Source organism: Bos mutus, chromosome 25 (assembly GCF_027580195.1).
Source record: "Bos mutus isolate GX-2022 chromosome 25, NWIPB_WYAK_1.1, whole genome shotgun sequence".
Classification (NCBI taxonomy): Eukaryota; Metazoa; Chordata; class Mammalia; order Artiodactyla; family Bovidae; genus Bos; species Bos mutus.
Window position 1 is genome coordinate 38032925 of NC_091641.1, and position 14425 is coordinate 38047349.

Below are 14425 nucleotides of genomic sequence, written 5' to 3' on the forward strand. Positions count from 1 at the left end.
CATGCTCCCCATGCTCCCTGCCCACTGACTTCCAGGATCAGCTGGTGCCCCTGGTGGATCCGGGAAAGAAGGGTGGTAGCGAGGCCAGCCCAGGGGGTCTTGACATTTAGCACTAGGTTAGGATGGTAAAGCGTCTGTCTGCAATGCAGGAAACCCGGGTTCGATCCCTGGATTGGGAAGATCCCCTGGAGAAGGAAACATCAGCCCACTCCAGTACTCTTGCCTGGAAAATCCCATGGACAGAGAAACCTGGTCGGCTACTGTCTATGGGGTCGCAAAGAGTCGGACACAACTGAGCGACTTAACTTTCACTTTCACTTTCACTTTTAGGATGGTGATGGGAGGGAAACACTGTTTTAGATTTTCCAAGTGTTTCACGAACGCACCTGGCCTTGGTCACTTCTCCTTCCTGCCCCATCCCCTACCAACCCCCCAGCCCGCTCTCTCACCTCCTGGATGAAAACCCCTCCTCCAACCCACTTTCCACACCTTCCCAAATCTCCCAACATCCTTGAAGGAACAAACTGAGCCCTGTGGGCTCACAGAGGCCCAACTAAGCTGCATTCATTTCTTCAGAGAGACAAGTTCTGCCCCAGGGGCCTTGGCACAGACAGGCAGGCAGGCTGCCTCTCTCCACCCCTCACTGCAAAGTGTGGCTGACTTAAAAGGCCTCTGGCTGCTGACCAATGGGCCCTTCTCTGTGTTCCCGCATGCATGTGTGCTTAGTCACGTCAGTTGTGTCCCACTCTTTGCAACCCTCTGGATCGTAGCCCTCCAGGCTCCTCTGTCCACAGAATTCTCCAGGCAAGAATACTGGACTGGGTTGCCATGTCCTCCCCCAGGGGATCTTCCTGACCCAGGGATAGAACCCACGTCTCCTGCATTGCAGGTGGATTCGTTACACCAGGAAAGCCCCTGTGTGTTCCTGCAATGCCCTATTCTTTCTTTCCCAGCTACAAATCTTGCTACATGGTATTGCCTGGAATGACTCTCTCTCATACACACACACACACACTGCAAGCTCTGTGAGGGCAGGAAGGGATCATGTCAGGAGAACCAAGTCAAGACAATGAGAACAAGACAGACAAGGTCTCTGTCTTTCTGAAGCCTAATGAAAAAGACTCATATAAACAAACAAGCAAATTCCGTGTAAACAAGAAGGTGAGCAAATTAACAGAATAACGATGCATTTCAGAAAAAGTGCTAAGAATGACACTGCTCTATAGCCCTGGCACCTGGTACGATGCTTGGCATACTGTGCAAACTCAATAAATATCTGTGGAATGTATTCATGTGTGCATTAACGCATGCATTCACAAATGAATGGGGGCCAAAAGCTGATCTCAGGACCCCCTGAAATCAGAAGATGACTTTGCAATGGATCAGCTCCGGTCCCCCAGCCCCAGTAGGAGCCGGTCAGGGCCCTGGAAGCAATCCAGGGTGGAAAATGTTGCTTCCCTTAATCTGTTAGCAACGGGATCAGATGACAGGCTCCAGGGAACTAATTTAAACACATTTAAATAAGGCCCCTGCTGCTTTATTAAAACTACATCCCTAACAATGATTCCAACTGCAACTGTCGTTGACCTGGGCTGCAAGGATCTACCTTCAATAGCTACTCCTTATTAATAACCCATGTGCTAAATTACAAGCTGTTTATCAATACAAAAGTCCAGGTCTTTAAATATTTTAACACAATTGCTGCCTCTCACCTCTATAACCCTTCCTCCTCAGGATCAGCCAGCCGATTGTCCAGGAAATTCTACTCCATGCCATCTTCCTTCTTAAGGTTTGCAGAATCTGAGATGACCTGAAGCCACAGTGCTTTGAACCCCACAGGGACCCCGGGGCAGTGGACACACAAGAGGCATGCAGGTCACTTCTGAAGCCACCTCAGCCACGGGCGCACAGATGTTTACTGAACATCAGAGTCAGAACCTGGAATGTCTGACCGTGTGCCCAGGCTATGGGGTCGTGCACGCATGCGTGCTAGGTCGCCTCAGTTGTGTCCGACTCTGGGCAGCCCTGTGGACTGCAGCCCGCCAGGCTCCTCTGTCCATGGGATGTTCCAGGTCAAGAATACTGGGATGGGTTGCCGGGCCCTCCTCCAGGAGGTTTTCCCCACCCAGGGATTGAACCGGGGTCTCTCATGTCTCCTGCACTGGCAGGTGGGCTCTTCACCACTAGTGCCACCGGGAAGCCCCTCTGAGGAGCGGGGACTTCATTACTTCCATTTCACAGGTCAGAACCCAGAGCCAGGGGCCAGCCTGGAGAATCTGACTCGTAACCTCCACCCATTCAGGAGAAGAGCCCAGAGGAGCTGGAAATCATTCACTACGGGCTGTAGGCTGACCAGAAAGTGACCTTCAGAGAGCAGGTAACCAGAATCCACCATCCAAACCACAGTCTTTCTGTCCATACCAAGGTCTCCACAAAGACCCTGCCCCACCTCCAGGGACCCCACATTCAAAGGGACCAGGGATTCTGCCAGCCTTGGATATCAGCTGCCTCCATTGTCTTAACTGTTTTCCTCTACTTACTGAGAGAATACAAGCTCATTGTTCTGAACCCAATAATACAGAAGGCTATCAAGAAAGGAAACAGCAAAGGTCCCTGGAATTCCATGCTTCAGAAACAGAATTCATGTCAAGGAATGACACCCATTCATTGAATTAGTTACAGTTTTGAAGTGGAAGAGAAAAATAACTGAAAAAAAATAATGCTGGGTCTAGAAAGGTTACCTTAGTATTATTTTATAACCAATTCCACGAACACAGTTTCAGTGGTATGGTGGAATTTCTGCAAAGGGACGTTTTGATTCTCAAGTCAGTTTTGTTAAACAGAAAAACCAAAAGGCCAGCTCGTCTGGTCACTCGGATGTGGTCAAAATAGCCGAGTTCATCCGAAACTTCCTCGGCATCTGACCCAAACTGAGGGCAAGTGTTTAGCTGAGAAACAAAGACTGACATTAAGTGCAGAAAACCCCTTTTGTGCCCACACAGCAAGCAAGTTATGTTGAGTTATGCAGCTATTTTGGGGACAATGATGTTTTGAAAACAGTTGGCAAAGTGGCTTTGTCTGACATTGGGGTAGTTTGGGGCCATTTTGCCGAACAAGGACTGTATGGAGATAAGGTAACACAGTATTTGAAAAAATACAAATGACAAACTGGCACAATACAGGTAATACATATCTGAAAATGTCTATTTCCTGTTGTACCCACAAGTATTTATCCATCAGCACCTAAAGATTATTAACAGCTATAGGAGTAAACGGAGCCCTTCGGCCTGCACGTGTGGAACTCAAAGCTAATGAAATATGCTTCATGTATTCCACTAGTCTTTTTTTTTTTTTTTTTTTTGGCTGTACTGGGTTTTAGTTGTGGCACGTAGGATCTTCGTTGCCGGGATCTTAGTTGTGGCATGCAGGATATAGTTCCCCAACTGGGGATCAAACCCAGGCCCCCTGTCTTAGGAGCACCGAGTCTTAACCACTGGACCACCAGAGAAGTCCTCTAATAATCCTATTAATACATTCTTAAGTGCTACCTTAGGGGACATTTTTATTTTAAAATGCAATGATTGCAATTTTTTTTTTGAGAATATTTGGAAAACTCAGCAGTGGCCACAGGACTGGAAAAGGTCAGTTTTCATTCCAATCCCAAAGAAAGGCAATGCCAAAGAATGCTCAAACTACCGCACAATTGCACTCATCTCACACGCTAGTAAAATAATGCTCAAAATTCTCCAAGCCAGGCTTCAACAATACGTGAACTGTGAACTTCCAGATGTTCAAGCTGGTTTTAGAAAAGGCAGAGGAACCAAAGATCAAATTGCTAACATCCGCTGGATCATCAAAAAGGCAAGAGAGTTCCAGAAAAACATCTATTTCTGCTTTATTGACTATGCCAAAGCCTTTGACTGTGTGGATCACAATAAACTGTGGAAAATTCTGAAAGAGATGGGAATACCAGACCACCTGACCGGCCTCTTGAGAAACCTATATGCAGGTCAGGAAGCAATAGTTAGAACTGGACATGGAACAACAGACTGGTTCCAAATAGGAAAAGGAGTACGTCAAAGCTGTATATTGTCACCCTGCTTATTTAACTTATATGCAGAGTACATCATGAGAAACACTGGGCTGGAAGAAGCACAAGCTGGAATCAAGATTGCTGGGAGAAATATCAATAACCTCAGATATGCAGATGACACCACCCTTATGGCAGAAAGTGAAGAGGAACTCAAAAGCCTCTTGATGAAAGTGAGAGTGAAAAAGTTGGCTTAAAGCTCAACATTCAGAAAACAAAGATCATGGCATCCTGTCCCATCACTTCATGGCAAATAGATGGGGAAACAGTGGAAACAGTGGCTGACTTTATTTTTCTGGGCTCCAAAATCACTGCAGATGATGACTGCAGCCATTAAATTAAAAGACGCTTACTCCTTGGAAGGAAAGTTATGACCAACCTAGATACCATATTGAAAAGCAGAGACATTACTTTGCCAACAAAGGTCCATCTAGTCAAGGCTATGGTTTTTCCAGTAGTCATGTATGGATGTGAGAGTTGGACTGTGAAGAAAGCTAAGCGCCGAAGAATTGATGCTTTTGAACTGTGGTGTTGGAGAAGACTCTTGAGAGTCCCTTGGACTGCAAGGAGATCCAACCAGTCCATTCTGAAGGAGATCAGTCCTGGGTGTTCATTGGAAGGACTGATGCTAAAGCTGAAACTCCAGTACTTTGGCCACCTCACGCAAAGAGTTGACTCATTGGAAAAGACTCTGATGCTGGGAGGGATTGGGGGCAGGAGAAGAAGGGGATGACAGAGGATGAGATGGCTGGATGGCATCACCGACTTGATGGACATGAGCTTGAGTGAACTCCAGGAGTTGGTGATGGACAGGGAGGCCTGGCGTGCTGCAATTCATGGGGTTGCAAAGAGTTGGACATGACTGAGTGACTGAACTGAACTGAACTGAAACATACTAAGGGTGGCTCAGTGATAAGGAATCTGCCTGCCAATGCAGCAGATGCAGATTCCATCCCTGGGTCAAGAAAATCCCCTGAAGAAGGCAATGGCAGCCCACTTCAGTGTTCTTGCTTGGAAAATCCCACAGACAGAGAGCCTGGCAGGTTAGTCCATAGGATTACAGGAAAGTCGGACACAACTTAGTGACTACAATAGCAATAGGAGTCCTCAATTTAGACACGGAAGGCGTAGGTTCAGAGAGGTTGAGTAACTTGCCCAAGGTCACCCAGCTTGTCGATGAAACCCCAGGCTTGCCCCTGCTACTTCCCTGGCCTGGCATCATCCGCACAGCACAGCACAGCATGATTACTCCAATGGTGCTTCTTAATCTTTTACGTGACTATAAACATATATGTAGGTAGATTCACAGCAGAGATGTGGGAAGGACACACACAGAGCCTTCTATCCAACAATGAAAGCCGTTGGATTGAAGGCTGGGATTGAGCAACCAAGAGTGGGATGAGGAGGATGGGGGTGGATTCTGGTGTTTCTTACACTGTCACTGATAACACCATGTGGTGTAATAACAGGGATGGCTGCATTTAGTGAGCACCTACTGTGTGCCAGGCACTGAGCCAGAGGCACCAGGCACTGTTTCATCACAACCCCAGAGCATCGCCCCTGTTCCATGGAGTAGGGAAGCTCCAAGAGACAGAGTGACCACATCAAGAAGGAAACCCACAGCGGCCCGACCCCAGCACCTGCCCCGGGGACTCAGACCTCTGATCCAGGAGGCCGAGGGCGCGGGAGCCAAGTCTACGTCACATAGCTCTTCTGAATCCCAATAAACAACTGCTCCCAGGCCCTTCCTGCCCACATGTGCCCCCTCTCCCCCTGGTCTCAGCTTCCTGGAAAGGGAGGGCAGGGGGTGTGAGAGCAGAGGGGGGACACAGAGGGTGCTGTGGTTAAACTCAAGGCTCTGGAGTCCCCCCCATATGGATCCCAGCCCAGCTGCACCTCTTCCCACTGCCAAATCTAAGACCATCCTTGTCCGAGCGTCAGTTTAATGCAGCAAAATGAGAATAATAAGAGCTATTGGGAATGAAACCAAACAACGTATGTAAAGACTTAGCAAACCCTCAACAAATGGCTGCTGTCATCATCTTCATTGTATACGTACCATTATTATTATTATTATCAGTACACAAAGTGACAGCAGCAGCTTGCCCTGATACCCTCTTTTGTGTCAAAGGAGACTGAGATAACAGAAGAGCTTCAACAAGGGAAATAAAGACCTTATGTCTTGCTCAGTGCGCAAGGGTCCTAGAAGTTGTGGCAAAAGATAGGATGGCAGAGGGGTCCTGGTTAGAAACTGGACCCATCCGGTCAGTGGAGTAGCTCATTAATTCCTTCTGATCTAGGGGTTTGAGGGTTTCCTTCTCCTCCCCATCATGGCTGACCTCTTGGGGCCCTCCAACTGTCACACAAGGGGCCCCGGGATCAGGGGTCACTCACCACCATGACCAGCTCAAATGGGTGCTTGTAGACTCGGATGGGAGACTGGTACTTCTGCACCATGTTCTTGAAGGACCAGGCAGGAGCCGGCCAGGCAGGAGTGGGCACTGAGCCTGGGTGAGGGCGACTGGTGAGGGAGCAGCTCCCTCCAGCTGAAGCCGGAGCCCCGGCCTCAGCTCCCCCTGGCCAGGGGCATGCCCACCACCCCTCTGGACCCCCCCCACACACACATCTCCCCAGCTCTCAAAGCAAGGGGGCCAATGTGAGCCCCAAGTTACTTCCAGCCAGACCCCCAACACTTGCCCTGCCCATTACCCAATGCCCCAGACCACACTCGATCCTCAGGAGCAATCAGTATCCCCCAAACTTTCCTCCCTTCTCGTCCCGTCATGCTGGGGGCCCCAGTAAACTCCCATAAAGCCACCCAGCTGGAAACATGCCCACGATTCATTCGCCCATGCACCCCACAAGAATCATTGCACTTGCGCTCCCATTTTCCTCCAAAATCCCCTAACATACATACACAGTCTTCACCAGATTTCGCACGCACTGTCTCTACCACACAAGCACACACATGCAGGACTCCCTTCCCACACTAGAGAGCCCTTGCACACGAACTCAACTTTGCACACACACCCAGCTCCACACGCACAGTTCCCTAGATGTGCACAGACGTTCACACACATGCACACACACAAACGCAAACGCACGCACGCATGCACACCCAAGCCCCCCAAAAGCCCAATTCACCCTCGCCCTCGGAGTCTCCGGTGACGCAGACCCGGAGCTGAGCCAAGGTGAGCCCACCGGAGTCCTCCGCCGCCGCCTGGCCCAGAGCGCAGCCCCTAGGGCGGGGCGAAACCGCGATCGCCAGACCCTGAAGTCCGAGCCAGCGATCGCTGATCCCGGGCTGTCGGGTCTTGTACACCCTGCACCCTCCGGGTTGTTCTGGGAGGGGCCTGCTGGGCGGGAGCGCTCCAGGACCCAGGACAGCGAAGATCCCTGCCTGGCCTGGCTCCACCCCCGCCCCACCCCCCCGACTCTGCCCCGGCCCCGCCCAGATTTACCTCCGGACAGGCCCCGCCCCAAACTGACTCCACCCCATCTTAGCTCCGCCCTTCATTTTACACAGCCTTCTTTAACCGCGCCTCCACCTCGGCCCTGCCTCCATACTGGCCACGCCTCATGCAGGGCCCGCCTCCACCGGGTCCCGCCCCTAAAGCACCCAGCCTCGGGGGTGGCTCGGCCCCAGGGAGACCCCGCCCCAAGGCTCTAACCCCAGTCTCGTGCCCCAAGTCTAACCCTTGCCCCTCCCAGCCCGGCTTGCCCCAGTTCAGTTCACGTTTGGCCAGTTCCCTAATGGGCAACCCCCTCCTCCTGGGCTCTGAGTCCAGTCCCTCCACTGGCCACACCCCAGAGCCCTCCTGACCCCGCCGGGGATCTTTCGTTCACTTTGCCCGCTTTACAGAGCGCCTGCTGAGTGTCAGGACTTGCCAGGCGCTGGAGAGTTCTCAGTGAACAAAACAGGTAAAAAGTCCTTGCCCTCGTGGAATTTACCTCTCAGTGAGGGAGTGTGTGCGTGTGCGTGCTAAGTCGCTTCAGTCGTGTCCAACTCTGCACTCCCTGCACTGTAGCCCACCAGGCTCCTCTGTCCATGGGATTCTCCAGGCAAGAATACTGGAGTGGGTTGCTGTTTTTCCTCCTTCAGGGGATCTTTCTGACCCAGGGGTCGAACCCGCGTCTCTTATGTCTCCTGCATTGGCAGGCAGGTTCTTTACTGCTACTGCCACCTGAGAGGGAGAGAGACATTAAATAAATAAGACAAATACAATACTGTGTGTGATGCGGGGAAATGCCAACGTGAAAAAAAATAACTAGGGAAGGGATTCAAGAAGCCAGCAGAGGGAGGGTGCAATTTAATACACGGTGGACTGGTAGAGTGAAGTTTCGCCCATCATTCATTCTCATTTTGGCTCACACACAAACCCTTCTGGCCTTTGCAGTATCCAGGAGACCCAGCATCCCTTCCATAGCTCCCCCCTTCCTCTCCCTCTCTGTTTGGCTTGGAGGAGCCAAGAGGCTGGCTCTAGACAGCTTTGTCATCCGTGTATTCATTCATTTGCCATGTACTGGGCACCTACTATGTGCCAGCACTGTGTGACTTTATCCATTTGCAAGAGGGAATCGGACAGGCTCCCCTGCTCCTGCGTGACCCAGAGTCCTAGGCAAGGAGAGGGTGTACTGGGAGACAGCGCTCTATTTAGCAAATGCATTGTTGCCCTTTGTGATAATCAGCCCCTAGTTTCCTTCCTAGCTTGTGTCACACTCTGTAATCATCTTATTTACTTATTCATTTTATCTCTTTGTAGCTCTGACCCAGGAGATTATGAGCTCCACAAGGGCAGAGACCTTATCTATCTTACTCATGTGCCCAGCGTCCACCGGATCTTACTGGGGACCTGGCACACTGGTGCCCAGTGCGTTTTCTTGATTAGGGTTTTCAAGGAAGGTGAAGCTGAAGCTCCAATACATTCACCACTTGATGCAAAGAGCCGACTAATTAGAAAAGACTCTGATGCTGGGAAGCATTGAAAGGAGGAAGAGAAGGGGACGACAGAGGATGAGATGGTTGGATGGCATCACCGACTCGATGGGCATGAGTTTGAGCAAGCTGTGGTCAATGGTGAAGAACGAGGAATCCTAGTGAGTCTTCCATGGGGTCGCGAAGAGTGGGACGCGACTGAGCGGCTAATCAAGGATGGAAAAGGAGCGCCCCGGGTCCCATGCCTGCCACAAGATGGCAGCACAGTCCATGGCTCCTGGAGTCGCCACGAAGGGGAACGGTCGGGGGAGATGGGAGCCCGGAGGTGCATCGAGGTATCCAGGGTTCATCAGGGAAACCCCCACACTCCTCCTGGGTGTCTTGCAGGGCGCGTAGTGAGCATTCACTCTGTTGGCTGTTATTACAGCACGATTGCCGTTAGCTGGCACAAAGTAAGCCCAGATTGGAATGCTAACCCCTGGAAGGAAGCTGAGCGATGGATTCCAAACTCTCCAGCTCCGAAGACCGCCCCCTACTCCCCAGGGGGGCGAAGGCTGAAATGCAGATTCCCGGGCACCAATGGGAGAGCCTAGGAATTTGCTTGTTTAACAAACTCTCCAGGTGGTTCTTCAGAGTGGACACGCCTGGCAGTGCTGGAGGTCATTCCCAGCTCTGGGGGATTCCGGGACGCTCAGAGGCATTGCGGGCCCTGGGGAGCGGTTGGCGCGCTCATAAGTTGGGGAGGTCAGCTCTCAAGAGCTCCTCCCAAATGAGGGGCGTGCTCACTGCTCCCAGTACCGTGTTCTGCCCAGACCGAATCTGCCGGATCACCTCCACGCGTGTTTCCTTTGCCACAGAAGGTGCCGGCTTGGGGGAGCAGGAGCGGGCGTGAGAGATGCAACGAGTGGGAGCAAGAAAAGCCTCAAGGAGCAGAGGAGAGGCCCTGAGACTGCGGGAAGGCTCCGGGACTCCTGGCTGCCGTTAGCGCCGCCCCTGCCCACAACCCGTGAGGACACCACTGAGGGGAGGGGGGTTGGGGGAAAAGAGGTGCTACAGCTGCGTGGACCCAGGAGCTCAGAGTGGAAAATGGGACCCAGAGGGGAGGGAGAGCCTAACTCCCCCCTCCTCCAGCCAAGGCAAAAGAATCAGTAACAGCACCACCGGCCACCTGCTTCTATCACAGCACTTCCTATCAGTCATCCCTACCTTTTATTGAGCACTTACTTGGCACAGTGCTGTATACCAGGCAAGGGGCTTCCCTGGTTGCTCAGTGGCTAAGAATCTGCCTGCAGTGCAGGAGACGCAGGTTCCATCCCTGGGTCGAAAAGATCCCCTGGAGGAGGGCATGGCAATCCACTACAGTTTTCTTGCCTGGAAAATCCCATGGACAGAGGAGCCTGGCGGGCTACAGTCCATGGGGATCTCAAAGAGTCAGACAAGACTGAAGCAACTTAGGACTCACGCAGGCACATACCAGGCATGGTTCTAAGGCTTTACAAACATCCAAACACTTAATCCTCAAAAATAGCCCCTGTAGTGATGAAACGTTTTGGCACTCCACAGAGGTGGTGGTTGCACAATAGTGTGAATGCTCTGAATGCCACTGAATTGTACACATTGAAATGGTTCATTTTATGTTTTAGAACTACACCTACCCTGAATATTCATTAGAAGGACTGAAACTGAAGCTCCAATACTTTGGCCACCTATGCGAAGACTCAACTCATTGGAAAAGACCCTGATGTTGGGAAAGACTGAAGGCAAAAGGAGAAGAGGGTGGCAGAGGATAAGATGGTTAGATAGCATCACTGACTCAATGGACATGAATGTGAGCAAACTCCAGGAGATAGTGGAGGACAGGAGCCTGGAGTGCTTCAGTCCATGGAGTCACATGGAGCTACTGAACAACAACAACCAACTATACCTCAATTAAAACAAACAGCCTTTTCAGGTCAAAACTCTGTTAATCCTCATTTAAACTAAATCCTCATTTAGTTTAACAAGGAAACTAAGGCACAGAAAGGTTGAGTAACTTGCCCTAGGTCACACAGCTAGCAAGGAAGTCAAACCCAGGACTTCTTCCCCCAGAGCTGCAGTGGAAGTACCCAAAAGGTGTGATTTTCCCAGCCCGAGCTTTGGAGATATCCAGGCATCCTGGTCAGGACTGAGGAGGTACCAAAAGGATGGGCTGATCCTATGGGAACACTGGGCATGAAGTCAGTCCCAGGGGCTGGGCCTTCAGCCTCCACCTGCTGCTTCCTACTGGCCCTCGAGAGTGATCGAGCCACAGCTGCCTATTGTTGTGGTGGGTTTTGAAGACTCCAAGAACTACCTCCCATCTGTGAATATCTCCCTGCAGCTGAGTGTGTGTGCGTGAGTGTGTGTGCATATGTGTGCGTGTGTGTGTGTGTGTGAGATAAGGTACACAAAACAGGACTTCCAGGGTAATCCAGTGGTTAAGACTCTGCGCTTTCACTGCAGGGCTCAAGGTTTGACCCCTTGTCAGAGAACTGTGATCCCACATGCCATGGCAAAATAATAATTATAATAATACCATGAAAATTACAAGTTTTAGCCACTTTCTTTCTTTCTCTCTCTCTCTCTTTTTTTTTTTTTTTTGCTGACAAAGCCAGAGACTTTATTGAGAAGTGGCACCCGGATGGAGAGCAGGAGGGTAAGGGAACCCAGGAGGACTTAGTTATTTTCAAGTGTACAATTCAGTGGCTTTTCGTGTATTCACAAGGCTGTGCATCCATCACTGCTATCTAGTTTCAGAACATTTTTATCACCACAAAAGAAAACTGGTACCCATCAAAGCACTCACTCCTTCCTACTCCCCTTTCCCCAGTCCTGGCAATCCTCAGTCTGCTTTCTGCATCACATCTCATTTGTCCTGGGGCTGCTTCTAATCCTGTTCCTTCTTTCTCCTCCCCAGAGCTCAGAGACCTCCCAGACTGGGGAACCTCCAGGGCCATCAGGGTCATTGGCAAGGGTGGTCATGTACGGATGTGCAGGTTGTAGCCTGTACAACTCTGTGTGGTTGTACTGGTCGCTGGGCAGCTTCGATGGAGCAGAGGCTGAGTCTGGGGTCAGCAGGAGTCGGAGGAGGGGAGCGAGGGGAGGGGAACCTGACCTAGAGGGCTGCACAGCCAGACCCCACCGACCTCAACCCCCAGCCCACCCCCAAGTCCAGTCACTTCCACACAAACGCTCTGGGATTCCAGCAGACACTGAATGTGGAACGGGGTCCAAAGGTGAGCAAAAGTGTCGGAGCCCAGGAGCTCTCAGCGAGGAGGAGAGGAAGTGGAAGGGAAGGTAGGATGCCCTAGCAGACGCCCTTGAGAGGGGGCGGGGTAGCAGGGGGGTGAGTGGTGGGTGCCGGAGTCCAGACAGGCCTGTGTGCAGGTTCTGGCCCTGCCACCTTCCAGTGTTCCTGCAGTATATGTGGCTGCAGTGTCCCCTCCTTTAAAGTGGGGATAATGTGGAAATGTTTCAGCCTTCAAAAAGGAAGGACAGGTCCATGCATGAACCTTGAAGACATTATGCTCAGTGGAAGAAGCCAGACAGAGAAGGACAAATATTGCGTGATCCCACTTACATGTCATCAGGTTCACAGGCACGGAATGTAGAGGGGTGGCTGCCAGAGGTCGGGGGGGAGGCAGGGGCAGGGGGAAGGGGAGTTAATGTTTAATGGATGCAGAGTTTCAGTTTTGCAAGACGAGAAATTTGAGGAAGCTGTGGAGGTAGATAGTGGTGACGGTTGCACAACAGTGTTGAGTGCACTTAATGCCACTGAACTTGTACTTAAAAATGGTTAAGGGACTTCCTTGGAGATCTAAGACTTATCCTTTCAGGGCAGGGGATGTGGGTTCAATCCCCGGTCAGGGAGCTAGAATCCCATATGCCTAGTGGCCAAAAAGCCAAATCAGAAAACAGAAGCGGTATTGTGACAAATTCAACAAAGGCTTTCAAAATAAAAACGGGGCTTCCCTGGTGGCTCTGTGGTAAAGAATCCTCCTGCCAGTGCAAGAGACATGGGTTCAGTCCCGGATCCATGAAGATCCCACATGCCTCAGAGCAACTAAGGCCGTGCACCACGCCTATTGAGCCTGCACACTAGAGCCCAGAGTTGCAACTACTGAAGCCCTTGTGCCCTGGAGCCGGTGCTCCGCAACAAGAAACCATCACGATGAGAAGCCCACACTCCACAATTAGGGAGTAACTTCCGCTCACTGCAACTAGAGAAAAGCCCACTCAGCAACGAAGACCCAGCGCAGCCAAAAATAAGAAATAAATTTTAAAAAATTTTTAAAGACTTCAAAAATGGTCCACATCAAAAAAACCTCTAAAAACATGATTGAAGGTGAAAGTGAAGTCGCTCAGTCGTGTCTGACTCTTTGCGACCCCATGGAATGTAGCCTACCAGGCTCCTCTGTCCATGGGATTCTCCAGGCAAGAGTACTGGAGTGGGTTGCCATTTTCTTCTCCAGGGGATCTTCCCGACCCAGGGATTGAACCCGGGTCTCCCGCATTCCAGGCAGACGCTTTAACCGCTGAGCCATCAGGGAAGCCCCATTAAAACAAAAACATGATTAAAATGGTAAATTTCATGCTATGTGTATTTGATCACAATAATTTAAAAAAAAATCTCATTGGAGAAGTCGATAAAACAAAATAGTGCTAAATAGTGCCAGCTTGGAGAGAGGGTCCATTTCCCTCGAGACTCTGTTGAGAGGGTGGCGTTGAGATGCAAGGGGAAGGAGACACCCACTCCCCAGCCCCTTTCTCTCCCACCTCCGTCATGACCTTCCTTTGGCCCAAAGTCATCTGGATGGTAGGGCAGACAAAGCCCCCTGCAGGGCAGGGAAGAAGGGCCTCATGTGTGAATTCCCCACAGCCACTGTCATGGATCAGCACACTCTTAGTGGCTTAAAAAAACCACACGAATGGGGACATGCCTTGGTGGCCCAGGGGTGAAGAATCCAGATGGCACATGCGTCAGGGCAGCTAAACCCATGAGCTCCCAATGCAGGGGGCCCCAGGTTACATCCCTGGTCAGGGAACAAGATCTCACATGCTGCAACTAAGACCCACAACAGCCAAATAAATCAGTAAATATTAAACACATACAAATGTATTATCTTACCTTTCTGGAAGCCGGAAGCTGAAATCAGTCACCCTGGGGCTACAGTCAAGGTGTTGACCACCTTCATGCCTTCTGGATGGTCTGAGAGGAGAATCTGTTTACTTGTCTTTTCCAGCTTCTGGAGCCCACGTTCCTTGGCTGGGGGCCACTTCCTCTTTCCTCAAACCTCGTCGTTCCCATCTCTGCCTCAGTCGGGCATCCCATGGCCTTCTCTTTAGGCGAGTCTCTGTCTCCAGCCTCCCTCTGCCTGTCT

The 14425-nt window shown here is 51.0% G+C and overlaps 1 protein-coding gene and 1 non-coding gene across 2 annotated transcripts in view; both read right to left on the reverse strand.

The window, feature by feature from the left end:
* The window catches only part of SEC14L5 (SEC14 like lipid binding 5), a 40637-nt gene extending 32410 nt beyond the window's left edge, over positions 1–8227 (reverse strand). Inside the window, exons 1-2 of the mRNA XM_070362194.1 lie at positions 8042–8227; positions 6485–6597 (exon numbers count right to left, since the gene is read on the reverse strand). Coding sequence (XP_070218295.1) covers positions 6485–6547 — 63 coding nt within the window. The 5' untranslated portion in view covers positions 6548–6597; positions 8042–8227. The remainder of the gene's footprint in view (positions 1–6484; positions 6598–8041) is intronic.
* A 5294-nt stretch (positions 8228–13521) lies between these two features.
* TRNAS-GGA (transfer RNA serine (anticodon GGA)) lies at positions 13522–13594 on the reverse strand. The gene has a single exon. It is a non-coding gene; the product is annotated as a tRNA-Ser (tRNA).
* Between the last annotated feature and the right edge of the window lie 831 nt (positions 13595–14425).